The sequence below is a fragment of the Oryzias latipes genome, chromosome 18, assembly GCF_002234675.1.
Source record: "Oryzias latipes chromosome 18, ASM223467v1".
Lineage (NCBI taxonomy): Eukaryota > Metazoa > Chordata > Actinopteri > Beloniformes > Adrianichthyidae > Oryzias > Oryzias latipes.
The window spans coordinates 28870936-28894013 of NC_019876.2; the positions used below are offsets into that span (position 1 = coordinate 28870936).

The window sequence follows — 23078 nt, forward strand, 5'->3', positions numbered from 1 at the left end:
GTATTATTCTATTATTTATACAAATTTTTTGCTGTTTTTAGACCAAATCTAGTCATTTAGACAATATATAATAATAATAAAGGGGAAAAAAGAATTGAGATTTCCAAAAAATTTGCATCCTTAGCAAGTGAATGAGATTCATGAAAAAAGACCAAATCAATAATCAAATCAGGCCTGGCGTTTCACATTATCCCTTAACCTTCTGGCATTTAACGAGGAAACGGATAATGACATCCAATAACCTCTGAGTCCGATTATTTTGCCTCCTCTCTGTGTAACAACTGTCCCTGAATGCATCACGGTTTATCTGTGAGCCCCAAGAACGTGAGGGTCTGCGTCATGACGTCAATTGTGCGACGAAACATGGCAACCTCTGACCTGCCTTATATAAAGCCAAAACAAGGCAAAAGACCCCTGGACAGAATGACGAGCAAGGGGGCCCTGTGGTCCAGAGACGAGGTGGAGTTTCTGTTGGAGATCTGGGCCGACGACGCCATTCAGGACGAGCTGGAGAAAACTCACAAAAACTCCAAGATTTACTCCAAAATCCGCGACGTGCTGAATTCTCGCGGATTCAACAGAACCACCGAGCAGTGTCGCGACAAAATCAAGAAGATGCGCTGTCAGTATCTGAAAATCCGAGACGCCATCAGGAGATCGCGGAGCTCGCTGGACGAGAAGGATAAGATGTTCTGGTTCGACGCGGTGGATAAGATACTGAGTCAGAAACCCTGCAGCGAGGCGGTCCTGTTCGAGGAGTCCAGAACACACCAGGAGTCCAGAACACACCCGGTTCTGGCGCCTGTCACGGCCAGCACGACGAGCGGTGAGTGATCGATGCTTCCACCGCATCCGTTGCGGTGTTTACCGCGGGGTTGTAGCAGGAATAGACTTCTTCTTCTTTCTCTTTCGGCTTTTCCCATCAGGGGTCGCCACAGCGAATCATCCTTTTCCACCTCACTCTGTCATGGACATCTTCTACCCTAACATTAGCCAACTTCATGTCCTCTGTTAAGACATCCATGTATCTCCTCTTTGGCCGTCCTCTTGCCCTCCTGCCAGGCAGCTCCATCTCCAACATCCTTCTACCAATATATCCACTATCCCTCCTCTGAACATGTCCAAACCATCTCAGTCTGGCTTCTCTGACTTTGTCGCTAACACAGGCAACATGAGCCGTCCCTCTGATGTACTCGTTCCTTATCCTGTCTAACCTGGTCACTCCTAAGGAGAACCTCAACATCTTCATCTCTGCTACCTCCATCTCAGCCTCTTGTCTCTGTCTCACTGCTACCGTCTCTAACCCATAGAGCAGAGCTGGTCTCACCACTGTCTTGTACACCTTTCCTTTGAGTCTTGCTGGCACTCTTCTGTCACACAACACTCCTGACACTTTCCTCCACCCGCTCCAACCTGCCTGCACTCGCCTCTTCACCTCTTTTCCACACTCCCCATCACACTGAACTGTTGACCCCAAGTACTTAAACTCCTGCACCTTCTTCACCTCAGTCCCCTGTAACCTAATGCTTCTACCTTGATCCCTCTCGTTCAGACACATGTATTCTGTCTTACTACGACTGACCTTCATGCCTCTTCTTTCCAGAGCAAACCTCCACCTCTCTAGCTGTTCCTCCACCTGCTCTCTACTCTCACTGCAAATTACAATGTCATCCGCAAACATCATTGTCCAGGGAGATTCCTGTCTTACCTCGTCTGTCAGCCTGTCCATCAGCATAGCAAACAAAAAAGGACTCAAAGCTGATCCTTGGTGTAGTCCCACCTCCACCTTGAACTCCTCTGTCTGACCTACAGCACATCTCACCACCGTCATACTTCTCTCATACATGTCCTGAACTACTCTGACATACTTTTCTGCCACTCCAGACGACCTCATACAGTACCACAGCTCCTCCCTCGGCACCCTGTCATACGCCTTCTCTAAATCTACGAACACACAATGCAGCTCCTTCTGACCTTCTCTGTACTTTTCCATCAACATTCTCAAAGCAAAAATGGCATCAGTGGTGCTCTTACGGGGCATGAAACCATACTGCTGCTCACAAATCTCCACCTTCTTCCTAAGCCTGGCTTCCACTACTCTTTCCCACAGCTTCATTGTGTGGCTCATCAACTTTATTCCTCTATAGTTGCTGCAGTTCTGCGTGTCACCCTTGTTCTTAAAGATTGGGACCAGAACGCTTCTCCTCCATTCCTCAGGCATCTTCTCACTCTCTAAAATCCTATTGAACAACCTTGTTAGAAATTCCACTGCTGTCTCTCCTAGGCACTTCCATACCTCCACAGGTACGTCATCAGGACCAACGGCCTTTCCGCTCTTCATCCTTTTCAGAGCCTTCCTAACCTCATCCTTTCCAATCTCTGCTACTTCCTGCTCCACAACAACCACATCTTCCTCCCTTCTTTCCCTGTCATTTTCCTCGTTCATCAGCTCCTCAAAATACTCCTTCCATCTTTTCTGTACACTCTCTTGGGTTGTTAGCACCTTTCCATCTCTGTCCTTAATCACCCTTATCTGTTGCACGTCCTTCCCATCTCTGTCTCTCTGTCTGGCTAGCCTGTACAAGTCCTTTTCTCCTTCCTTTGTGTCTAACCTGTCATATAGCTCATCGTAAGCTTTCTGTTTGGCCTTTGCCACCTCTCTTTTCACTCTACGCTGCGCTTCCTTGTACTCCTGTCTACCTTCCTCAGTCCTTTCTACATCCCACTTCCTTTTAGCCAACCTCTTCCTCTGGACGCATTCCTGTACTTCCTCATTCCACCACCAAGTCTCTTTACCGTCTTTCCTCTTTCCAGATGACACACCTAGCACCTTCCTACCTGTTTCCCTGATAATCTCTGCTGTAGTTTCCCAGTCATCTGGAAGCTCATCCTGACCACCCAGGACCTGCCTCAACTTCTGCCTAAATTCCTCACAAGTTTCTTCATTCTGTAGCTTCCACCACTTGGTCTTCTTTTCTGTTTTCCCTATCTTCTTCTTCTTCCTGACCTCCAGAGTCATCTTACACACCACCATGCGGTGCTGTCTGGCTACACTCTCTCCTACCACCACTTTGCAGCCATTAACCTCTCTCAAATGACCTCGTCTACATAGGATGTAGTCCACCTGAGTACTCCTACCTCCACTTCTGTATGTCACTCTATGTTCCTCTCTCTTCTGGAAGTAAGTGTTGACTACAGCCATTTCCATCCTCTTCGCAAAGTCCACCACCATCTGTCCCTCCAGATTCCTTTCCTTCACACCAAACCTGCCCATCACCTCCTCATCACCTCTGTTGCCCTCACCAACATGCCCATTAAAGTCTGCTCCAATAACAACTCTCTCTCCTCTGGGAAAACTCTCTATGACCTCATCCAACTCACTCCAGAATCTCTCCTTCACTTCTAACTCACAGCCAACCTGTGGCGCATACCCACTGACTACATTCACCATCACCCCTTCAATTTCTAACTTTAGGCTCATCATCCTGTCTGAGACTCTTTTCACCTCTAGAACACTGTTTACAAACTCCCCCTTCAGAATCACTCCTACCCCGTTTCTCTTCCTATCAACACCATGATAGAACAGTTTGTATCCTCCTCCAATACTACGTGCCTTGCTGCCCTTCCACCTTGTCTCCTGCACACACAGTACATCTACCTTCCTTCTCTCCATCATGTCTGCCAGCTCTCTGCCTTTCCCTGTCATTGTGCCAACGTTAAGAGTCCCTATTCTCAAACCTATGTTCCTGCCTTTTCCCTTCTCTCTCTGGCCACGGACCCTTCTGCCTCCCCTCTTTCTTCCACCAACAGTAGTCAAATTTCCACCGACACCCTGTAGGTTAACAGCATCGGTGGCGGTCGTTGTTAACCCGGGCCTCGACCGATCCGGTATGTCTAAAGTGTTGTGGATGATTCGCATGGTTATTTTGGCAATTTTTTACGCCGGATGCCCTTCCTGACGCAACCCTCTCTATTTATCCGGGCTTGGGACCGGCACAGAAGTTACTGGCTTGCAACCCCTGTGGCTAGATTCGTAGCAGGAATAGACCATCGACTGTATATGAGACCTGGACTGAGCGACGCCTCTTCCTGCCGCTCCAGGATGGTTCCAATAATCCCCACATCCTTCTTTTTGTTTTTGTAAACACTTTATTGAGCATTTTGTTTCTGTTATACAGTTTCGACATGTTTACACTCTTCTACGGAGCCCTCCAGGTGCCAGTGGTAAAAAAAAAAAAAAAATCAGATTAACTGTTAATCTGATTAATCCGTGCCCACAGATTAATCAATTCTGCTTGTACTGTTTGTTTGTTTTTTGTAACCACTGGCACCTGGAGGGCTCCGTACCTTCCAGCCCCCTAAGCTAAGGTTACACTTATTTTAATAACAGAAATAATGGTCAAAAATGTAATAATATTAAATAATGACAGTCAATATTTTTTTATGGGGGAACTGAATTTTCTATCCCTTTTCCTCTAGAGGATGATTTACAGACCCGCCCATTGTGTATTATTTTTTAAATTGTTCCCGTGACATTTCTCTGATGATAGAAGACGTATGTGAATTCATTTAGCTTAAATTTGTGTTTCTGAATATGATTTTCTTTATTGATAACATTGTGTATCAGGAGCAGACGAAAAAATCCACTTTCAGGCAAAAAGATGCCCGGATAGCGCCAATACTGCTCGCCATTTGTGTGACAGCAGTAATGTTGGGTTGTATGGAAGCACACGTGTCTCATATTTCAAAATAAAAGTCAATGCCAGAAATGCTTTTTCATTTTAAAAATAAAGCTGCGTTTGTTGACTCAAAGATCAAATAAAAAAATCAATCCTTCAAATTGCTTTTTCATTTTCTACTTCAGCAACACTCATTCTGTGACGTAATGAAAGCAATAAAGCAAAGAGGCATTTTTGTTTTCTCATCCACCGCGCAAAAAGAAGTGTCGCATAATTCATTCCCAGTCAGCATTTCCAGGAGGAGGCGGGGCTATGACGTCAGCGCTCACTCTTCTTCTGCGCCGTTGGCCCTTTCAGTAAACAAGACACGGCGTTCCCAAACGTCTGTTTTCAAGTCACCAACAGTTTCAGAGACAACAATTTTGAATTATGAGACACATCTGCTTCCATAAGGTTGTGAGGGGCTGTAAGCGGGAGAGAGTGTAGACAAAGGGGAGGGGGGGTAAGGGCAGGCTTCTTCCCCGCCGACAGGTGAATTTTGATGAACTCCTTACAGTCACAGTCCCGTTCACACATCCACACTCTGGTGGGGGCTCCGCTGCTGACCAACCTGTAACCATCATCGGTGTCTTGCCCACTTCAACACGTGGGCAGGCGAAGGAGGAACCAAACCTTCAATATTCAGAGCAGAGGTTGACCACTGCACCACTGCTGTCCTGGTGGTTCCAGTTTTAATAAAGATAATTGAGACATTTGGGATGGTGGAGTGGGCGTCCTCCAGAATACCTTCATTTGTCTTCATGCAGAGACTGGAGTGAACAACATAGTCTTTGCTGGACTGACATCTTCACCGTAGGGTCAGGATTTCTGAATCTTCCTGTGTTGGCACATGGTCCACTTTGGTTTCCAAGGAAACAGCTTGGGTGTGACCAAAACCAGTAGGCGTGACCAAAACCAGTAGGCGTGACCAAAACATGAGGGCGTGACCAAAACCCGTTTGTGTGACCAAAACATGAGGGTGGGACCAAAGCATGCAAGCGTGACCAAAACATGAGGGTGGGACCAAAGCATGCAAGCGTGACCAAAACATGAGGGCGTGACCAAAACATGAGGGCGTGACCAACACCCGTGGGCGTGACCAAAACATGAGGTCGTGACAAAAACCAGTAGGCGTGACCAAAACATGAGGGCGTGACCAAAACCCGTTGGTGTGACCAAAACATGAGGGCGTGACCAAAACCCGTTGGCGTGACCAAAACATGAGGGCGTGACCAACACCCGTGGGCGTGACCAAAACATGAGGGCGTGACCAAAACCAGTAGGCGTGACCAAAACATGAGGGCGTGACCAAAACCCGTTTGTGTGACCAAAACATGAGGGTGGGACCAAAACCAGTAGGCGTGACCAAAACATGAGGGCGTGACCAAAACCCGTTGGTGTGACCAAAACATGAGGGCGTGACCAAAACCAGTAGGCGTGACCAAAACATGAGGGCGTGACCAAAACCCGTTTGTGTGACCAAAACATGAGGGTGGGACCAAAGCATGCAAGCGTGACCAAAACATGAGGGCGTGACCAAAACATGAGGGCGTGACCAAAACATGAGGGCGTGACCAACACCCGTGGGCGTGACCAAAACATGAGGGCGTGACCAAAACCAGTAGGCGTGACCAAAACATGAGGGCGTGACCAAAACCCGTTGGTGTGACCAAAACATGAGGGCGTGACCAAAACCCGTTGGTGTGACCAAAACATGAGGGCGTGACCAAAACATGAGGGCGTGACCAACACCCGTGGGCGTGACCAAAACATGAGGGCGTGACCAAAAACAGTAGGCGTGACCAAAACATGAGGGCGTGACCAAAACCCGTTGGTGTGACCAAAACATGAGGGTGTGACCAAAACCCGTTGGTGTGACCAAAACATGAGGGTGTGACCAAAACCCGTTGGTGTGACCAAAACATGAGGGCGTGACCAAAACATGAGGGCGTGACCAAAACCAGTAGGCGTGACCAAAACATGAGGGCGTGACTAAAACCCGTTGGTGTGACCAAAACATGAGGGTGTGACCAAAACATGAGGGCGTGACCAAAACCAGTAGGCGTGACCAAAACATGAGGGCGTGACCAAAACCCGTTGGTGTGACCAAAACATGAAGGTGTGACCAAAACATGAGGGCGGGAACATAAGGGTGGGACCAAAGCATGCAAGCGTGACCAAAACATGAGGGCGTGAACAAAACATGAGGGCGTGACCTAAACATGAGGGCGTGACCAACACCCGTGGGCGTGACCAAAACATGAGGGCGTGACCAAAACCAGTAGGCGTGACCAAAACATGAGGGCGTGACCAAAACCAGTAGGCGTGACCAAAACATGAGGGCGTGACCAAAACCCGTTGGTGTGACCAAAACATGAGGGTGGGACCAAAGCATGCAAGCGTGACCAAAACATGAGGGCGTGACCAAAACCCGTTGGTGTGACCAAAGCATGCAAGCGTGACCAAAACATGAGGGCGTGACCAAAACATGAGGGCGTGACCAAAACATGAGGGCGTGACCAACACCCGTGGGCGTGACCAAAACATGAGGGCGTGACCAAAACCAGTAGGCGTGACCAAAACATGAGGGCGTGACCAAAACCAGTAGGCGTGACCAAAACATGAGGGCGTGACCAAAACCCGTTGGTGTGACCAAAACATGAGGGTGGGACCAAAGCATGCAAGCGTGACCAAAACATGAGGGCGTGACCAAAACATGAGGGCGTGACCAAAACCAGTAGGCGTGACCAAAACATGAGGGCGTGACCAAAACCCGTTGGTGTGACCAAAACATGAGGGTGGGACCAAAGCATGCAAGCGTGACCAAAACATGAGGGCGTGACCAAAACATGAGGGCGTGACCAAAACATGAGGGCGTGACCAACACCCGTGGGCGTGACCAAAACATGAGGGCGTGACCAAAACCAGTAGGCGTGACCAAAACATGAGGGCGTGACCAAAACCCGTTGGTGTGACCAAAACATGAGGGCGTGACCAAAACCCGTTGGTGTGACCAAAACATGAGGGTGTGACCAAAGCATGCAAGCGTGACCAAAACATGAGGGCGTGACCAAAACCCGTTGGTGTGACCAAAATATGAGGGCGTGACCAAAACATGAGGGCGTGACCAAAACATGAGGGCGTGACCAACACCCGTGGGCGTGACCAAAACCAGTAGGCGTGACCAAAACATGAGGGCGTGACTAAAACCCGTTGGTGTGACCAAAACATGAGGGTGTGACCAAAACATGAGGGCGTGACCAAAACCAGTAGGCGTGACCAAAACATGAGGGCGTGACCAAAACCCGTTGGTGTGACCAAAACATGAGGGTGTGACCAAAACATGAGGGCGGGAACATAAGGGTGGGACCAAAGCATGCAAGCGTGACCAAAACATGAGGGCGTGAACAAAACATGAGGGCGTGACCTAAACATGAGGGCGTGACCAACACCCGTGGGCGTGACCAAAACATGAGGGCGTGACCAAAACCAGTAGGCGTGACCAAAACATGAGGGCGTGACCAAAACCAGTAGGCGTGACCAAAACATGAGGGCGTGACCAAAACCCGTTGGTGTGACCAAAACATGAGGGTGGGACCAAAGCATGCAAGCGTGACCAAAACATGAGGGCGTGACCAAAACCCGTTGGTGTGACCAAAGCATGCAAGCGTGACCAAAACATGAGGGCGTGACCAAAACATGAGGGCGTGACCAAAACATGAGGGCGTGACCAACACCCGTGGGCGTGACCAAAACATGAGGGCGTGACCAAAACCAGTAGGCGTGACCAAAACATGAGGGCGTGACCAAAACCAGTAGGCGTGACCAAAACATGAGGGCGTGACCAAAACCCGTTGGTGTGACCAAAACATGAGGGTGGGACCAAAGCATGCAAGCGTGACCAAAACATGAGGGCGTGACCAAAACATGAGGGCGTGACCAAAACCAGTAGGCGTGACCAAAACATGAGGGCGTGACCAAAACCCGTTGGTGTGACCAAAACATGAGGGTGGGACCAAAGCATGCAAGCGTGACCAAAACATGAGGGCGTGACCAAAACATGAGGGCGTGACCAACACCCGTGGGCGTGACCAAAACATGAGGGCGTGACCAAAACCAGTAGGCGTGACCAAAACATGAGGGCGTGACCAAAACCCGTTGGTGTGACCAAAACATGAGGGCGTGACCAAAACCCGTTGGTGTGACCAAAACATGAGGGTGTGACCAAAGCATGCAAGCGTGACCAAAACATGAGGGCGTGACCAAAACCCGTTGGTGTGACCAAAATATGAGGGCGTGACCAAAACATGAGGGCGTGACCAAAACATGAGGGCGTGACCAACACCCGTGGGCGTGACCAAAACATGAGGGCGTGACCAAGACCAGTAGGCGTGACCAAAACATGAGGGCGTGACCAAAACCCGTGGGCGTGACCAAAGCATGCGGGGGTGACCAAAACATGCAAGCGTGACCAAAACATGAGGGCGTGACCAAAACATGAGGGCGTGACCAACACCCGCGGGCGTGACCAACACCCGTGGGCGTGACCAAAACATGAGGGCGTGACCAAAACCAGTAGGCGTGACCAAAACATGAGGGCGTGACCAAAACCCGTTGGTGTGACCAAAACATGAGGGCGTGACCAACACCCGTGGGCGTGACCAAAACATGAGGGCGTGACCAAGACCAGTAGGCGTGACCAAAACATGAGGGCGTGACCAAAACCCGTGGGCGTGACCAAAACATGAGGGCGTGACCAAAACCCGTGGGCGTGACCAAAGCATGCGGGCGTGACCAAAACCCGTGGGCGTGACCAAAGCATGCGGGGGTGACCAAAGCATGCAAGCGTGACCAAAACATGAGGGCGTGACCAAAACATGAGGGCGTGACCAACACCCGTGGGCGTGACCAAAACATGAGGGCGTGACCAAAACCCGTGGGCGTGACCAAAGCATGCGGGGGTGACCAAAGCATGCAAGCGTGACCAAAACATGAGGGCGTGACCAAAACATGAGGGCGTGACCAAAGCATGCGGGCGTGACCAAAACCCGTGGGCGTGACCAAAGCATGCGGGGGTGACCAAAGCATGCGGGGGTGACCAAAGCATGCAAGCGTGACCAAAACATGAGGGCGTGACCAAAACATGAGGGCGTGACCAACACCCGTGGGCGTGACCAAAACATGAGGGCGTGACCAAAACCCGTGGGCGTGACCAAAGCATGCGGGGGTGACCAAAGCATGCAAGCGTGACCAAAACATGAGGGCGTGACCAAAACATGAGGGCGTGACCAACACCCGTGGGCGTGACCAACACCTGTGGGCATGACCAACATGTGGGCGTGACCAAAACATGAGGGCGTGACCAACACCCGTGGGCGTGACCAAAACGAGGGCGTGACCAAAACCCATAATTAAAATAAAAAGACAAAAAATAAAAATGCCTGAGTTAACTTGTCATTAATCCAGAAGATGTACAGATGTTAATCGATTTTTGCATTTTTTTAAAGCAGAAATTAATTTAAAATATTGCTGCAGTTCCAGTTTCAGTCAGAAGAATTCAGCTTTTTTTATAATCAATTTTACTTTTAAATATGGATTTTAACCAGGAATAACGACATGTCTATAAACAAGAAAGCATCACGATCTTTGTGTTCAAAACTCTGAAAACCAAATATGACGTTTTTAGAATCAAATTGAAAATCTGCAAAAATAAAGCCGGTGATGAACTTGTGGATGTTTTTCCTGGAGGCTGGAAGTGGAGCGTTTTCTAGAGATGACATCACACTAATGCAGTCCAGTTCTGGCATACAGTCGATGGTCGTGAGGTATTTGTCTCCAACCGGCGTTCAGGCCTCAGCACGCCGTCTCTGTGCCTGAGTTTGCTCCTGGGTTTGGGGGGGGGTTATGCCTTTAACTGTTATGTTTTAGAGGGGAATAGCGGTGTGCTTGCACCGTAACGACCTTGCATGACCCGGGGTTGACGCTGGCGTGTGTCGTCTCGTCCGAACAGCCACATCCTCCGCGTCGGACGCGTCACTCCCCGTGGACCCGCCCAGTCAGGCGCCGTTTGACGACTGCACGGACGTGAAGCCCCCCCCAACTTTGGGCAGGAAGAAGAAGCGAAAGGCGAGGATGGACGCCAGCGACGTGATGGGCGTGTTCATAGAACGGCAGCAGCGGCAGCACGAGGAGTTCATGCGGATGGAGGAGCTGCGCCACGAGCAGGAGGTCCAGATGCTGAACGACTGGATGAAGGCCAGCATGGAGGCGGAGGAGCGCCGCCTGGAGCTGCAGAGGCAGACCAATCACATGTTTGAGAGGATGATGAACAGACTGCTGGACTCCATGGTGCCCCCTCCCAGCCAAAGAATGGCTCGAGCTCAACAAACGTCCCCCATGTAACCCCCCCCCCATGACCGCTTTCTGTTATTGGTGGAACATCAGACTAACCGACCCGTCCCACTAGTCTGAAAACCAATACTTGATCTTTTTTAAAACTCTACACCTGTTTCTAAAGATGCATTCAAATGAAAATCTGGAAATCTGATTATCCTACAATCCGAATAAAACGTTGATTTTTCTCAGTCAGAAGCAAAACAAAGACAAACGAATATCCTTAAAGTGCCGCTCCCATTATCTTCTGATCCCGGCGGTCTTTTCATGACCATGAGGCCGTTTTTCATCCAAAGTCCTGAGTCATAGTTTCTGCAGAGCGGCAGCAGTTCAGCAGAAATCCGCGTCTCGAGTTGTGGAGCTTGTCGGCATGTTTTCCACGTCACACTTTACGAGCTTTTTAGAACGGCATTTTTCATCTCATTGTGAGAAAAATGCCACAAAACATGTTAAAAACACACTTTTTATCGGAGTGGCTCTTTAAATAAACACACAGTTCAAGTCCACACTTTAAAAAGAGTCTTTTCAAGCTGTATTTTTTATAGAACTTTACTGGGAAACAGATGTCCAAATGCATCTGAGCAATGTGAATAAAGATGGATTTGTGATACACATATGTGCACGGCATGGTCCATGTGTTTGGCGGTTAGGCTCCGGGCGGATGACGCCCTTATTCCTGGATAAGCCGGGACCACGGATGGATAAACGCTGAGGAGGCCGGTCCAGGAGAACGGGCCGGAGGACCGACGGCAAAAAGAAAATGTCAGAAAAGAAGAATGTTGCTATTGGATGGCTTATTAGATGAGTAGAGTGACGCCAGAACCCAGCTTACCCGGTAGTGGCGGCAAAGCTTCACTTGGCAAGGCGCGTTCATTTCTATAGCGCTAATGCAGCTCAGAGTCCAATACGAAGGTGAGAAACCGCATACAGGAGAATAAAATGTGATAAAGGATTGGACACGACAAGTGGGCAGTAATTTCCATCAGCATCAGTAAGAATCCACGGTGACATCAGTGGAACAGAAAATATCAGAAACGGATTCTGTGGTCCAGTTGGTTTGTGGTGAAATCATTTCATTTTCAGAAAAACAAATGAGTCTGGGTTGTTATGGGTTAAATATACTATCTGTGAAAAAACAAAACTGGGGTTGGACTTAAGCATCACACAAATGACAGTTTAAATATAAATTTACAGAGAAACTGGTAAAGTAGAATTAAAAAAAGGTTCAGACGGGCCTGGAATACTAAGGGTTAATACAGACAATTAAGGTTCAAATGTTTTTTTTTATATTAAATCAATTTATATATATTAAAAATAAAAATTCCCCTCTCACCCTCAGCGGGTGGTTTCTCCTCCAAGCTCGGGTCCTCTACCAGAGGCCTGGGAGCTTGAGGGTCCTGCAGTATCTTAGCTGTTCCTGTTCTTTTCTGGACTGAGGGGTCTGAGGTCTTTCCAGGTATCTGTTGTAGCCACTCCTCCAGCTTGGGGGTTACTGCCCCGAGTGCTCCAATTACCACAGGCACCACTGTCACCTTCACTTTCCAGGCTTTCTCCAGTTCTTCTCTGAGTCCCTGGTATTTCTCCAGTTTCTCATGTTCCTTCTTCCTGATGTTCCCATCGCTTGGTACTGCCACATCCACCACAACGGCTTTCCTCTGTTCTTTATCCACCACTACAATGTCTGGTTGGTTCGCCATTACCATCCTATCAGTCTGGATCTGGAAGTCCCACAGGATCTTTGCCCTCTCATTCTCTACCACCTTTTGAGCTGTTTCCCATTTTGATCTTGGGGTTTCCAGTTCATATTCTGCACACATGTTCCTGTATATTATTCCAGCCACTTGATTGTGGTGCTCCATGTATGCTTTACCTGCCAGCATCTTACACCCTCCAGTTATGTGCTGGATTGTTTTAGGCGCCTCTTTGCACAGCCTACACCTTGGGTCTTGTCTGGTGTGGTAGATCTACACCTTGGGTCTTGTCTGGGGTGGTAGATCTACACCTTGGGTCTTGTCTGGTGTGGTAGATCTACACCTTGGGTCTTGTCTGGTGTGGTAGATCTACACCTTGGGTCTTGTCTGGTGTGGTAGATCTACACCTTGGGTCTTGTCTCGTGTGGTAGATCTATACCTTGGGTCTTGTCTGGTGTGGTAGATCTACACCTTGGGTCTTGTCTGGTGTGGTAGATCTACACCTTGGGTCTTGTCTGGTGTGGTAGATCTATACCCTGGGTCTTGTCTGGTGTGGTAGATCTACACCTTGGGTCTTGTCTGGTGTGGTAGATCTACACCTTGGGTCTTGTCTGGTGTGGTAGATCTACACCTTGGGTCTTGTCTGGTGTGGTAGATCTACACCTTGGGTCTTGTCTGGTGTGGTAGATCTACACCTTGGGTCTTGTCTGGTGTTGTAGATCTACACCTTGGGTGTTGTCTGGTGTGGTAGATCTACACCTTGGGTCTTGTCTGGTGTGGTAGATCTACACCTTGGGTCTTGTCTGGTGTGGTAGATCTACACCTTGGGTCTTGTCTGGTGTGGTAGATCTACACCTTGGGTCTTGTCTGGTGTGGTAGATCTACACCTTGGGTCTTGTCTGGTGTGGTAGATCTACACCTTGGGTCTTGTCTGGTGTGGTAGATCTACACCTTGGGTCTTGTCTGGTGTGGTAGATCTACACCTTGGGTCTTGTCTGGTGTGGTAGATCTACACCTTGGGTCTTGTCTGATGTGGTAGATCTACACCTTGGGTCTTGTCTGGTGTGGTAGATCTACACCTTGGGTCTTGTCTGGTGTGGTAGATCTACACCTTGGGTCTTGTCTGGTGTGGTAGATCTACACCTTGGGTCTTGTCTGGTGTGGTAGATCTACACCTTGGGTCTTGTCTGGTGTGGTAGATCTACACCTTGGGTCTTGTCTGATGTGGTAGATCTACACCTTGGGTCTTGTCTGGTGTGGTAGATCTACACCTTGGGTCTTGTCTGGTGTGGTAGATCTACACCTTGGGTCTTGTCTGGTGTGGTAGATCTACACCTTGGGTCTTGTCTGATGTGGTAGATCTACACCTGGGGTCTTGTCTGGTGTGGTAGATCTGAGCCTCTATGGCTCTGGTGCTCAGGGCTTGTTCCTGAGCTGCCAGGATGAGTGCTTCAGTGCTGTCCTGTAGGCCAGCCCTTTCTAGCCATTGGTAGGACTTCTTGATATCAGCCACTTCAGTTATGGTCCGGTGGTACATCCCATGCAGGGGTTTGTCCTCCCATGAGGATCTGTCCTCCAGCACTGTATCCTCTGCTCTCTATTGTCTGAGACATTCACTGTCAGTTGGGGCCTTGAACTTGATGTATTCATGGATCTTGGATGTTTCATCCTGGATGGTTACTTCTACGCTCACTAGTACTCGGCCTCCTTCCCTGGTTCCTTGACAGTTTGAATTTGTGTGTTAAATTTACCAGGCAAAGAATTATGATTAAATAGATTTCTTCCCATTTATTTTCTGATATGGTGCCAAATATGATGGTATTTAATGAAAATATTGTGTAGTACACAACTTACTATTTATTATTACTATTACTAATTGTTCCATACACAAATTACATTGCAATCTTAAAACCTTTGAGATGGGTAGATGTAATTTATTATTCTTAAATTATTTTATCTAATGTAAACATTATAAATATACATTTCCTAAAGTATTTACCATATCTTAATCAAATGTATGTTAAATGCTATTTTTATTAGGTTTTCCGCCATAAACAGTTTGTTTGGAATCAAACTGCTCTTCCCCCTCCAGCCGCTAGGTGGCGGAAGTCCCGGATGCTAACCTCCTCCAAAAAAACAAGCAGAAGAAGTCCGTCAGCCTATCCGAGTATCTATTTACTTCGATTAGCGCCGCTCTCCAAAATAGTGAGTATATCTGACATTGCAGTTGTTGACTTCACACATTTAAAACACTTATATGTAGTTTTTTTTAATATTCATATCCAGAGTTTATTTTGTCTCATGATTGCTAACCTTTTCGTAGCTAACTTCAGCTTGCTAATAATAGCAACACGGCTAGCAGTCGGTGCTGCTACTCTGGAGGCGAAAAACATTCACCTGTCCTCTAAGTTTTCCCAATAAGACACACGTAAATGTTTTACAAGAGTCGAACGTCTCTAGAAACATTGTTCCAATCGAGCTGTCCCCTTCAAAGTGAACCAGTTCCGTTATTGATTGAGTTGAAAACTCGTTTCTGTTTTGCGCTGCTTACTTTTTTTGTAGAGTAGAAAAAGAAGAAGCGGCTATGGTAAAGATTTTTATCGGGAATCTTTCTCCTGAGACCGAGAAGGAGGAGATTGAAGCTCTCTTCCGCGAGTATGGCGCGGTCACGGAGTGCGCCAAGTACAGGAACTACGCGTTCGTCCACATGGATGACCGGAAGTGTGCCACCAAAGCCATCCGCGAGCTCCACCTCCGCAGGGTGGGCGGCAGGGCCATGAACGTGGAGCCCAGCAGGGGCAAGAACCCCCAGGGCGCCCTGAAGCTCCACGTCGTCAACGTGGAGAAGGGCTCTGAAAGTGAGCTGCGGGAGCTGTTCGAGGAGTACGGCAGCGTCACGGAGTGCGCCGTCATCAAAAACTTTGCCTTCGTCCACATGGCCAACTATGATGAGGGCATGGACGCCCTCCAGGCCCTGGACAACAAGGACTTCCAAGGTGAGTGCCGCTGTCGCGCCGGGCCACGGTGGAGCGGTCGATTCAGCTGAAGGGGCTGTGTTTCTGTCTCTCAGGAAAGCGCATTCAGGTCCGGGTGTCAAAGAGCAGACCCAGGGGGGCTCCGGAAGAGGAGGAGCACCTGCCGCCCCCTCCCAGAACGGGCTACTATCCCCCTGCTCCTTATCGACCCGAGCGGCCCGAGCCTCTCTATAGAGGTCGCACAGGTTACCCTCCTCTTCCTCCTCCACCACCGCCCCCTCCTCCAGCGAGACAAGCCCCCTATCCTGTCCCTGGCTACGGCGAGCGGAGTTCCTATGGATTGGTGGATTTTTATGAGAAATACAGAGCCCGCCCGCTCGCCACATCAGGCTACGATGACCGGCGCTCCATTCCTCCACCGCCGCCTCCCTCCGCGCTTGTCAGGGAACGTCTCGGAATAGAGCGCCGGCCCCTCCCGCCGCCTCCATCCTCTTTCAGAGACCGGAGCCCCATCAAACGAGTCTTCCCTCCGCCCGCTCCGTCGCCCGGTAACGGGTACGCCTATGAGCGGGCTCGGCTCTCCCCCATCTCCAGGGTGCCGCTCTATGCGACTCCTCGCCCCAGAGATTCCTACGCCAACAGTGTACCGCCTCCCCCTCCGCCGCCGCCGTCCCGGTACGCAAGCTATTAGACGGCACGCTGGTGACACCAGGTGAGAACGGCAAAACCTCAATCATAACACGCATTTATATCAAAGTCTGATCTCTGCTTCCATCTGTCTTGACCGTCAACCAAAGCTCCCCATAGCAGTGGAGCTGCTGCCAAACCCCAATCAAGTCCAGTAAACGTTCCTGCTAGTGTCCTGAAATGCTGCTGCTTTAGCTAACAAACGTCCACAAACCCTGTGAGAAAACCTCCTTGACATGTGATGTCTCTCTTCCCAGGTTTAGAAAATGACCACATCGTCGTCTGCTGATGCACGTGGCATCGTACACCCCCATGTCTATGGCGGATCGCGTTGCGTTCGCAGGAAACTTACCGGGAGAAATTGCAGGCGGCCGCGTTTCTTAAAACGCACGATTCCATGTGATCGATTTTCTTTTTTTCTCTCTGTTCTTCTGTTTTATTCTGGGTGTTTTTCCGGAGCGAATGTTGTTGGTTTTTGTTATTTTCTGCCCCCGTGTGAGGCATCAACTTCATAACTTTGAGCCACTGGTTTTTCACAATAAGAGAATGTATTCAAACTTCCAGAAAAAGCCTTTGTCATCCGTAAAGGTTTTCCTCCACCTCAGTTAACATCCAGCTCGCCTGTGTGTGCTGTTATTTTCTAAAGTTCTGGTTTTGCGGGAATCGAACCTGTGTGTCCTCACTTTCCAACTTCTTTTTATTTTGAAGGCTTTTTCAATAAATGAAAGAAGTTTTTTTTAAAACTGAAGCTGCTCTTCGTTGCGTTTGACTCTTCTGTGCCGACTGGATGAACTGCTGAGCGACGCGCTCGTCACGCCGTTCACGTGTGGTGACGGTTTTACATCCTAAATTATTGTCTTACATCTTCTGAAAAAAGGAAATGTTTATGTTTTTAAATCCCTCTTGATTGGACCACAGTTGATGTGGCCTTCAGGGTCTCTGTTGGTTTGGTTTCCAGGTCCGATCTAATCCTAGTGGATGAGTTTAAGTTCAAATCAAAGACAATTTTTGAGTTAAAAATAAAAGTTTAGGAGTCAAATCGATTTATTTAGAAGAAGCAGAAATATTCATTTTTTATTTTTTAATCAGTTGAAAAACTATTTCTGGTAGAGGGCAAAACAAACATTTAAATTAGTTTTTAATGTTGGAATTTGTCATTTTTTAAGTCTCGATGCCCAGTTGTGTCACTTTGTAGTCAAACCAAAACATTTTTAGAAATGACAAAACATAAAAGTGACCTCATGAGTTTAAGCCATCATCCTAACCGTAAGACGAGCGGCGTCTCCGAAACCGTGACGGATGTGACTCCATCTCCACAAACCACCTTAAAATCCAGGAAACAGAATTACACTTACATTTATTTGACCAGACTTCCTTCCAGTCGCTTTCAAAAGTGTTGCTCTGTCAAAAGAAAATCCTCCGAACCCGTCAAACGGGATCTCTGCTGATTTCCCTCACAGCCGTCGGCTAACAGAGGCGGGACGCTGGCCGTCGGCTGAAAGGATGATGTCCTCCACGGTTCCCCGGCTCCTGCCGCCGTCTCCGCCTCATGAGGGCCTTTTAGCCTGCGTTTGCAGTGGGGAGGGGGCTCTGATTTCACAACAGCAGCTTCTCTCTGTGCATCGTCCCACTTCTGCTTTCTCATTTCTAAGCAGAAGGGCTGCAAATCTTCCTCCTTGTCACCGTTTGTCGCTCGTGGACATTTTGCTCCTAAGTTTCTTGTTTTCTTAGTATTTGTGCTCTTCGTAGGTTTAGCGTTTAAACAGGAGATGTCCGCTCAGGTTCAGTCCTCCTCTGAAGACGGCCTCCGTCTCCTAGCAACAAGGTAAATGCCAGAATCTTCTGTTTCTACTTGATCCTGAACCCGCCTTTTTTCTGCGTTACAGTTCAATGAGCTGCATAGATTTGAACCTCTGTCTTGTGCTGCAGGTAGCTCCTCCTCCAAGGAGGCGGGGTTTTGTGTGGAAGCTTCCAGCATCACCTCCAACCACTGTGAAGTGAGCGATGGAGACGGAAACGCCGCTGGTCGCTTCTGTTTCCCCTTAAACATTAGGTTTGATGGGTTGACATCTGGTTTGAAGAAAGGAACATTTCAGCTTTTGAGTTTAAGAAGAGAAGCTGGAGAGTTTAGGTTTATGTCAAAAATAGCAGGTGAGCTCCGCAGGAGCGGCTTCACAGCCTTTCTCTGCACATTCCAATGTTCCCGTTGATGCAAACGGCTGAAAGTCTTTGATGTCAAATTTGATCAAAAGGATGAAATGGGATGATGGAGCAAAACTGCCACCACTATTACCCCGTCTCTCTTTCTGGAAACGGCCAACATGAAATGTGAACTAACCAGTAAAACAACCCTTAAGCACACAGGAAGAGGGAATTTCTGTTTCATTTCCTCGTACTGGCATTGAAGATGAATATTTTCGGTCTTTGCTGATGTCAGCAGAAATGTTCTTCGAAAGCTTGTTCTGAATTTTTTGTCTTGTTTTTCCAATTTGTAAATAAACTATTTTTTTTAATATCTCGTTGTTTCTCTCCATTTGTAAATAAAGTTTCATTGAAGCTGGTGTTTGGACATAAAGCCGTGTGTCTGTTTTTGACGGTGCATCTTTGTCATAAAGCAGGTCAAAGGTCATTTTAGGTCACAAAGAGAGACAGAGAATTCCGGGCTGGAATCATGCCGACGGATGAGCCGGAGACGCCTGACTCTAGTTCAAAGATCAGTAAAGATAAGATAACGCCGGTTCACCGCCACATCTGGATGGCATCTCCGCCCGCTTGACGGTGTTCGAATCCCGAGTCGGCAGGCCCAGTGTTTCCGTTCTGCCTCAGAGACGAATGTGTTCCTTTCTCTCTTCATTTCTCACTTCTGCTTTTTGGTGGGAGTTCCTTCCCCGGAGTCGGCCGTCTCTGTCTGAGCTTCCAGATGAGATCACCGACTGTCGGACTGGATAAAATTCTTATCTCCTGTCAGTGTTGACGATGGCGTGAACGTGGCTTCATCCAGAACCGCGTCTTTCCTTCCAGCAAACTCAGAAATGTGTGACGAAAAACACTCGATCAGCTGTTTTTACTTTATTCAGCATGACCTTTGACGGGTTTCAATCCTCGTCTTTCATTTGTTTTAGTAAAAAACACAATAAAATGTCAGTAATAGACTCACTTCTACACAAATAACTCTGAGCATGTTTCACTTTGGATCTTGCAGAACATTTTTGAAGATGGAGAGATGTTAATCTGCTAGCTTAGTTTGCAAAACCATTCAGTACCTTTCAGGTGTTAAGACACAACATTTCATTAAATTTTGACTGAACACAAATATAAATGAAAAAAAAAACAAGTACAGAATATTTACACATTGTCACCTGGCTTTTCAATCGATCCAGTGTGGAGACGATTGACTCAGGTGGTCAACAGGAGCATCCTAAAGACGTAACCCTTCAGTAGGAACAGGACAGAGTCTCATCTGACTCCTGGGGGCCGACATCTCTGAGCATAGCCGGGGCGTTGTTCATCAAGCCCGTGTCCATGATGGGTCTGACTCCAGTCTCAAACGTGCACGTCTCTCTGGATGGAGGAACCGCCATCACCTCAAACTCCACCTCGAAGCTGCTCTTGGCCTCTCCCGACTCCCGGATGATCAGCATCTCGTACTCCAGGAACCTGATGAGGGCTTTGTCCGGGACGTCCGTCCTCTCCAGGTATCCCAGGGTCGAACCGTTCACCGACAGCTTTCCCCTCTGGCTCAGGTTCTGGATGGTGAACAGCATTTCCGGACTGTTGGGGGAGCGGTACGCGTAGATGGCCAGCTGCTTGCGGGAAACCCGAGGGTCCACCAGACCGTAGGAGCAGGTCTGGGCGTCCCGGCCCAGCCGGAGAGGGTCATCGGCAGGGTGTCTTCTCCTGCTTCCCAGAGGAAGGAGGCCATAGAGACCCCGCTGGTTCTGCTGCGGGTGGTAGAACTTGATACGGAGGCAAGTCAGAAGATCCTCCTCAGTCTCCAGAGTCTGAGACACGCTCATGGTGGCAGAAACTGATCCAAGAGAGACAGAAAAACATGTCATCAAAGTCAAGAAGATGGGTTCAGGGGGTGGAGTTAGTTTCCTACCTGAGCGCTTGCTGCTTTCAGGCGCAGACGGAGCCGTTCCTCTGTGTCTGGATGACGATGAAGCAGCTCAGGAATGTAATGGTGCTGCTGCAAACAGGAAGACTGACACAAGAACGACTGTCCTCACTCCCCCCTGCTCCACCTGATGCTTTCAAGTGCAACTCTGGAAAAACAACACTTTGTTTTCATCTGTTTTCTGAAATGAGGTTTTGTTACTGTTATAAGAATACAGTTATCATGGTTGTTCTCAAAAAGCATTTTTGGTTCTGTTTTCTACTAGTAAAAAATATCTATTTGGTAAAAAATGATTTTTTTGCTGTGACTTTAATTTTGTTCAACAGTTTCTTTAGCATTTTGAGGAATTGTTTGTTCCTTCTTCAAGACTTTTACTTCCAGGAAAAGTGTGATTTTGGTGTTTTGAACATGTTCTCTGGTTATTTTTCTGATGATGGATGACATAGATTAAGAAAATTAGGCTCAAATTTTTATTTTTTAGTATTTCTTTATTCAAAAAGCGGTGAATGAGAAGCAGACAAAAAAATATTACATTCTGATTGATCCACTTACAGACCAATAGATCCATGAACGTCTTTGTTCTCCTCGCCTGAACTGGAATCTGGATCTGAACCGGATGGCTGGATAGCCTGGGGGTATGAAGGGCTGTAAGCTAGCGAGAGAGCCTGTAAACAGAGAACTCTCAGCGATGGGAAGGGGAAAGGGGGTTGAGGTCACTCGCTGGTTTTCGCCCACAACTCATAGGTGAATTTCTTGTGAACTACTGCCTCAAAAACGACACAGATTTTGGCTAAAATCACCATAATCCTCATCAAAAAACCACTGGGAATGCTTTTAAAATAGATCCAAAGATGATGGGAGGGGGGCTGTAAATAGAAGCAGTCAATCTTTTGCAAACTTCTCTTATTTTGAGAACAAACAGCAAAGAGAAGAAACAATGGCCTTTAACGTGGTTCCCTGAACGCACCACGGCTGCTTGTAAATTCCTGACTGAAGCAACAACAGCTTCAAGGCCACAGTGCGGTTTACCAGAAAGCCTTCATCGTTTACAGCCGTGGCGGGAAGCTTTTCTCATTGGAAGGAGACAGTCACACATTAACCCAGTGCTGATCAACATTCTCCTCTTTTCCTCTCTCTCCATCTGGGTAAAACTGTCAGACATGTTGCTGTTTGCTAAACTCAAAGCATGTGTGACTAAAGTTTTGGGAAAAACCAGGGATTTTTTTATTTTTTTTTGCAGTTTCTGACAAATAGCTCCAGAACCTTATCTGAGAAGGGGGAGGCTTTCTTGATAAGACTCATGCGCTCTACTGGAGGTCAGTGAGAAAAACACTGAAACTCGTGAAAAAACAAAAAACTTTTCTCACAGATCAATAATAAATCAATGACACAGGAGCTGCACAAAGCAGAATTTTTAGATTTCAACTATTTCCAAGAGTCAAAGTGAATCTTTTCCTTCAATGTGTTCATGGGAATCCTACACAGCAGTGACTAAGTCTTCTCTGGATTTTCCAAGCTCTGGCTGCTTGCTTTGATTTAGGCGGGGGAGGGGGGGGGTCCTGGTGGACTCCTCAGTGAGTCAGGGGGGTCATTTCTGTGGACAGATTCCCTGGAAATTTCTCTTCAATATCAAAACCCGATTCCTACAGTGGGGCAAAAGTTCTCATTTTCATCATAGCCGTGTGTCAAATAATGATTTGATCTCTGGTGTTTGATCCAAGATGCAAACCTTTCCCTGGTTTTCTTGTCATCTTGTCATCCTTTCCCCTCCCTTTCCCGTTGCTTCTGCCAGCCTTCCATAATACGCCTCCAAATAACTGTCCTAAGGGAATTTCCATCTCCACACCCCGTTTCAACGCCCGCTGTTTCATTTCCCTCGACTCATTTCCCCCATTCCTCCCGTATTCTCCTCCACCCGGATGCTGAGCACAGGCTCCCCACAGGGATGTGTGCTGAGTCCTCTGCTGTACGCGCTTTACACAGCACACTGCAGACCGGCCCACACCGGCAACACCATAGTGAAGTTTGCAGACCCCACTACTGTAGTGGGGCTGATCTCTGGGGACGACGAGACGGCCTACAGAGAGGAGATCATCCTGGATTTCAGGAAGAACAGAGCAGACCCACCCCCACTCTACATCAACAGAAACTGTGTGGAGAGGGTCCACAGCTTCACCCTCCTGGGCACCACCATGGAGGCTGACCTCACATGGTCCCTCAACACCATGGCTGTCAGCAGGAGGGCTCAGCAGCACCTGCACTTCCTGAGAAGGCTCAGGAAGAACAATGTGAACCATGAGCTGCTGGTAACCTTCTACCTCTCAACCATCAACAGCATCCTGTCCTACGTCAATCACAGTGTGGTTCTCCCACTGCACTGAACGGCAGAGCCTCCAGAGAGGGGTCAAGACAGCGCAGAGGATCATCGGCTCCCCTCAGTCACGCTGCTTCAGCAGAGTGACCAGCATCATCACTGACTCCACCCATCCTGCCTTCC

General features: G+C 48.2%; 3 protein-coding genes across 7 annotated transcripts; 2 read left to right on the plus strand and 1 right to left on the minus strand.

The window, feature by feature from the left end:
* The first annotated feature begins 153 nt into the window (after positions 1 to 153).
* On the plus strand, positions 154 to 11727 carry LOC111949231. The gene is made up of 2 exons (XM_023965866.1): positions 154 to 826; positions 10729 to 11727. The coding sequence occupies exons 1-2, from the start codon at positions 292 to 294 to the stop codon at positions 11118 to 11120; spliced, it is 927 nt and encodes a 308-aa protein (XP_023821634.1). The 5' UTR covers positions 154 to 291; the 3' UTR covers positions 11121 to 11727.
* Positions 11728 to 14458: 2731 nt separating this feature from the next.
* Positions 14459 to 18979, plus strand: LOC101169319 (RNA-binding protein 4.1). 5 transcript variants are annotated; one of them, XM_020711818.2, is made up of 5 exons: positions 14459 to 15007; positions 15365 to 15798; positions 15873 to 16489; positions 18214 to 18289; positions 18394 to 18979. In XM_020711818.2, the coding sequence occupies exons 2-3, from the start codon at positions 15387 to 15389 to the stop codon at positions 16466 to 16468; spliced, it is 1008 nt and encodes a 335-aa protein (XP_020567477.1). In that variant the 5' UTR covers positions 14459 to 15007; positions 15365 to 15386; the 3' UTR covers positions 16469 to 16489; positions 18214 to 18289; positions 18394 to 18979. The 5 variants fall into 5 exon arrangements, with proteins under 5 accessions (XP_020567477.1, XP_011486079.1, XP_020567476.1 ...); XM_020711817.2 differs by having other exon boundaries at positions 14766 to 15007; positions 15370 to 15798; positions 16722 to 18289; XM_020711816.2 differs by having other exon boundaries at positions 14791 to 15007; positions 16722 to 18289.
* Positions 18980 to 19511: 532 nt separating this feature from the next.
* tifa (TRAF interacting protein with forkhead associated domain) lies at positions 19512 to 20697 on the minus strand. The gene is made up of 2 exons (XM_004080059.4): positions 20567 to 20697; positions 19512 to 20491 (listed from the first exon to the last, which is right to left on the minus strand). The coding sequence occupies exon 2, from the start codon at positions 20478 to 20480 to the stop codon at positions 19899 to 19901; it is 582 nt and encodes a 193-aa protein (XP_004080107.1). The 5' UTR covers positions 20481 to 20491; positions 20567 to 20697; the 3' UTR covers positions 19512 to 19898.
* Between the last annotated feature and the right edge of the window lie 2381 nt (positions 20698 to 23078).

Excerpts from the sequence above, each read along its gene's own strand:
- LOC111949231 (XM_023965866.1), top strand. The coding sequence starts at position 292 with ATGCATCACGGTTTATCTGTGAGCCCCAAGAACGTGAGGGTCTGCGTC. Across the intron at positions 827-10,728 it reads CACGGCCAGCACGACGAGCG|CCACATCCTCCGCGTCGGAC; the intron begins GTGAGTGATCGA and ends TCGTCCGAACAG.
- LOC101169319 (XM_020711818.2), top strand. The coding sequence starts at position 15,387 with ATGGTAAAGATTTTTATCGGGAATCTTTCTCCTGAGACCGAGAAGGAG. Across the intron at positions 15,799-15,872 it reads GGACAACAAGGACTTCCAAG|GAAAGCGCATTCAGGTCCGG; the intron begins GTGAGTGCCGCT and ends TCTGTCTCTCAG.
- tifa (XM_004080059.4), bottom strand. The coding sequence starts at position 20,480 with ATGAGCGTGTCTCAGACTCTGGAGACTGAGGAGGATCTTCTGACTTGC.